The following is a 4610-nucleotide window of genomic DNA, read 5'->3' as shown; positions in this document are numbered from 1 at the left end:
ATCCAAGGTAATCGACCGAATCAACTCTCCGGTATCCCAGCATCTTAGCGAACGCCCTTTGCTTCCATTTCGGGCACCTCTTGTTAAAGAGAATAGCAGTCTTCTCACTGTTGATGCGTTGCCCCGTCCATTTGCAGTAGTCATTGAAAATGTCCCGAATACAGTTAGCATTATACTTGCTAACCTCCACAAACACCAGAATATCGTCCGCATACAATAGGTGCGAAATCTGGTCAGCTCCCCGGACAATCGGTACCCCCAGTTGCGCCCCCCATGTGCGAAAATTCTTGGACATGAGCTCAGAACATAGGATAAAAAGATAAGGCGAAAGGGGGCACCCTTGCTGCAATACGCAATACTCTTGAATCCACAGTGTTCTGCTCCCATTGATCAGTAAAGAAAATCGTGGCCTAGCCACGCATTGAATTATCCATTGGCTCATACGGTTGGGGAATCCCATCCGTGTCAACACTAGTTAGAGCGTGTCCCATGCCATACAATCATAGGCCTGCTCCATGTCGATTTTGATGGCCATCATGCTCGCCTTCTGTTGAGAGTAACGGAACTTGTTAAGCATCTCTTGGGCCACCATACCATGACCAGAGATGGATCTCCCCTGGACGAAGGCTCCTTGTTCCTTGCTGACAATGTGGCTCAGGACCGGCGTGATGCGGTTGATTAAAATTTTGGCTATCACCTTGTAAAAGGATTGGCATAAGCTGATTGGCTTGAACTTCGCCGGTACACAACCATCCGTGGTTTTGGGGAGAAGAACCACAAGGGTGTCTTTCCAGCTTGTGCACATAGAACTAGTAGCAAAGAAATACAAAATAGCACAAATAACATCACTTTTAATGATTTCCAAGTAAAATTTAAGAAACGAAGCAGTGATACCGTCCAGCCCCGGCGAGCGGTTGTTCCCCATGCTAAAAACTGCTTGAGGGATCTCCAGTTTAGTAACCGCGGCGTCCAAGGTCTCCCGAAATTGCTCGGGGATCATATCATCCCTATCGAAGTTTGGCCAACCTTCCAGAGAAACCGGTCAGTCTCTCCATTTAGCCGTGAAGAATCTCAGGAATTCCTCCTGAATTTTGTTCTGGTCGGAGGTTCTTTCTCCATTAGTTGTCTGAATTTCAACAATACGGTTGCTCCTCCGGCGAGCCGAGGCAGATGAATGGAAGAAATGGGAGTTCGCATCTCCCTCCTCAATCCACCGAGTCTTGGCGCACTGCTTCCACCAAGTCGTTGTTCTGGCGAGGTTAGTAATCAGATCATTAGCAGTTTTCCTTAACTCCGATTCCTGCACAGAGTTCAGTCCCACCGGTGAACTCTCTAGAAGCTGGAGTTCAGCGAGACGCGCCTCAAGCACAATTTTCGTTTCCCCCAGGTCCTTCATATGATTACGACTCCATAAGAACAGAGATCGGAGGGTCCTTGAACACTTGCGGTTCAGGACATCATCTGGCTGCCCGTGATCGTGCTTGGTCCAGCTCTTCCAAAAAACTTTCCAGGTGGCCGGGAAGGTTCTCCACACATCCTCAAATCTGATCCATTTACTCCCGGGATTCGCAGGCTCATTCGTTAATCTCAAGAGTAGCGGGCAGTGGTCCGAAGCAAGCCGTAACATATGCTTGACGGAAGCTAGAGGATAAAATTGCAGGCCCACAGAATTCATCAGGACGCGATCCAATCGTACCCAGACCTTATTGGAGCCCTGTTTATTATTCGACCACGTGAACTTCGGACCAGTGAATCCCTGATCATGTAAGTCTTTATCCACCATGAAAGCCGACATCTCTTGTGCCCCAATGGGAAACCCGAATCTGCGGCCCCCACGCTTCTCATTATGGTCAAGGCAGCAGTTGAAATCCCCCCCCACGATGGTCGGGAGATCGGCATCAATACACGACCTTAGAACCTCCCACAGGCAGCGTCTGGAATGGTAGTTCTTTCACCCATAGACAGTTGCCACAGTCCACTTCTGGCGGTTAGGCAGCACCAGGTGTCCCACCAAAGCTTGTTCCATCATTCTAGTAGCCACAAAGAGCGAACAGTCTCTGCGCCATAGCGCCAGCAGGCCACCGGACCTCCCGTTGGCTGGGAAATGCAGGAAGTCCCAGTTGGCTCCAACAAGCACGTTCACCTCCATCCTAGAGATATCCTCAATCATAGTTTCGGTTAGCCCGACAAAAATCACCTCATTACCAGCAATGAGGCTGCGTAGGAAGTGGCCCGTCTGCTTCTTACGGGCCCCCTACAGTTCCAGAAAATGATGGACGACATTAATTAACCATTGGGGGGGCGCCCCCACCGCCAGATTCATCAGTTACTTCCTTTCTTCTTTTTTTAAAGGGAGCTCCCGGTCAGAAGCCAGAAGGTGGAAGCCCACACCTCCCGTGGACCTATTAGCCATCAGGCCCCCCGGCTTAGTGCCCGCAGAAAACAACAAAGGGTAGTTAATCCCCAGTTTGGCCTATTTCCTAGCAGGCTTGATTACATTCAGTGGCTCCTTGACCGTATGCAAATCCACTTGCCTTGGGGGCTTTCTCAGAGGTTTTTTAAAATTTCCGCTGAATTCCTTACCGTAGGCTTGCTCCCCTTACGTTTGCGAGGGGGGACTTGGATCCAAGGTCCCACAAGGTCCTCATCCGCCTTGGCATTATTCAGTTCGTCATTACGTTCCCCATCAGTGTCATCCAGGGGGGCACAAGTGGTTTCCCGTGCCGGGATGTCCAGCTCACGAAGAGGGGCGCTCGTCGTGTCATGATCAATCCCCACCCCCCCTTGTTACTCCTGGGCTTGCTTGGTCGGCTTGTTAGATGTCCCTCCTACCTTGCTACTTTCACCCTTTTCGAATCTCCTTTCTGGCATGACCTGCTTCCCGGTAGAAGGAGCCTGAACAACGCTCTTAATTGGACAAGAGTCCCTACGGTGACCCACGTGCCCGCATCCATAGCACATAAGACCAATACCTTCGTACTCTACCTTCTGGTAGAAGCGCCCATTGAGCCCATCAATCCATATTCTAGCCAGGAGTTGCTTGGCTAAGTTCATCCGGACACAAACTCGTGCGTACTCGCGTCGTCCCCAATTACCAGTTTGGGCGTCAATCCATAGAGGTGTGCCAATCCGAGAGGCAATGCGGGATATATTGCACTCGTCCCAATATTGAAGTGGGAGATTGGGCATCCTAATCCACACCGGGGAAGAGAAGCCTTCCAAAGATGCCGGAGAGAATCCAGGCGTCCACCTATCCAGCCCAACCAAGTTACCTCCGATGAACCAGGGGCCGCCACTAAGAACCACATCACGAATCTCCGTAGAGGTAAAGATGCAAAGAAAACAGTCTGAACCCAACGTCGTGAGTTGAAACTCCCCGAATCCGCCCCATTTTCTATGTATCTCCAATTTTAGCAAGAAGAACGAAACCTTCTTCCCTAAAATCTTACCGACCACCGCACAATCAAGCATGGACAAATTTGCCTTGACACGCTCCAGGTTAAGGACAACTGTCATCCACCAACGCCTTGATTTTGTCAGGCCGCTGCACCTGGATGTGCGACGATTTATGCCAAGGGTTCTCATGCTTATTGGAGAACACCGGCCTAGGGGGGAAAGTCTTGGCTGCAGGCTCACCCGAGCCAATACTGGTGACACCCGATCCGGCATTTCCACAAACATCCTGCATGCCTTCCAATGGTATCTGAGGTAAAGGGGATGACATTCCCCCTTCCTGGTCCATAAGCTTCACTGGCTCAACAGCCTCCATGATCAAGTCCTTCGGTTCAGCAACGCTGTCCGACCTGTTCAGCACCGAACTGTGCCATTTTGTAACTTCCGGGATGACCTCCAAGGGGCAAGCTTTCCTTGGCATCGCTGCGTTCACATCAAACATCTCCTCTTCATCATCACGGAAGTCCTCCGTGGGGTCGCATTCCTCCATCTCAGCAGGCGGCTCCCCCGGGCTGAACGCCGGGTTGAGCGACAAGTTCATACGCGCCCTTAGCGCAGGGTCCTTAGAAGCCCTAGGCGAGAACAATCCAACTTACTTCCATCAGATCCGGCCAAGAGTCCAGTAGCCGTGGTCGGCATAACCACCATCAAGTCATTACTTCGCGTTTTCACCTCCCATCGATCCGTCGACGGTCCGTCAGAACCAGATCTACCTTGGTCCTCACCTTTGCCTTTCGTCCGAGCCAAAGCCTTGCTAGGAGATTTCTCCCCCGGTTTCCTCACCCCTCCTACGCCAACACCTGACTTCCTCCGATCATCGCCAGCCGTTCTCCCGTCACCACAGCCCCCGTAAGAACCGAAGGGGGGGTTCGGTCAGCCCCGCCATCTCAAGAGAATCTCTCACTAGAAACTAGGAGAGAGAAAATACGAGGCCGAAATGACGCATGTAGGGGGAGAGAGAGAGATTGAGAGGGAAAAGGAGAGAGAGAGAGAGGAAGATAGAGAGAGGGAGAGACAGAGAGTTAGAGAGAGAGAGTGAGAGAGCGAGATAGAGGGAGAGGGGGAGAGGTAGAGAGAGAGAGAGAGAGAGGGAGAGGGAGAGGAGAGGGTGAGGGTTAGGTGCGGGAGAGGGAGAGGGAGAGGGAGAGAGAGAGAGA

General features: G+C 51.5%; 1 protein-coding gene across 1 annotated transcript; it reads right to left on the bottom strand.

Moving 5' to 3' along the window:
- Positions 1 to 1042: 1042 nt before the first annotated feature.
- LOC110102474 lies at positions 1043 to 1795 on the bottom strand. The gene has a single exon (XM_020830825.1). It carries the CDS (start codon positions 1793 to 1795, stop codon positions 1043 to 1045), a length of 753 nt encoding a protein of 250 aa, XP_020686484.1.
- Between the last annotated feature and the right edge of the window lie 2815 nt (positions 1796 to 4610).

The sequence above is a fragment of the Dendrobium catenatum genome, unplaced genomic scaffold (assembly GCF_001605985.2).
Source record: "Dendrobium catenatum unplaced genomic scaffold, ASM160598v2 fragScaff_scaffold_1293, whole genome shotgun sequence".
Lineage (NCBI taxonomy): Eukaryota > Viridiplantae > Streptophyta > Magnoliopsida > Asparagales > Orchidaceae > Dendrobium > Dendrobium catenatum.
This window is presented reverse-complemented; position numbering and strand designations above follow the sequence as displayed.

Bases quoted from the DNA above. Each gene is read 5' to 3' on its own strand.
- LOC110102474 (XM_020830825.1), bottom strand. From the start codon at position 1,795: ATGTCGGCTTTCATGGTGGATAAAGACTTACATGATCAGGGATTCACT.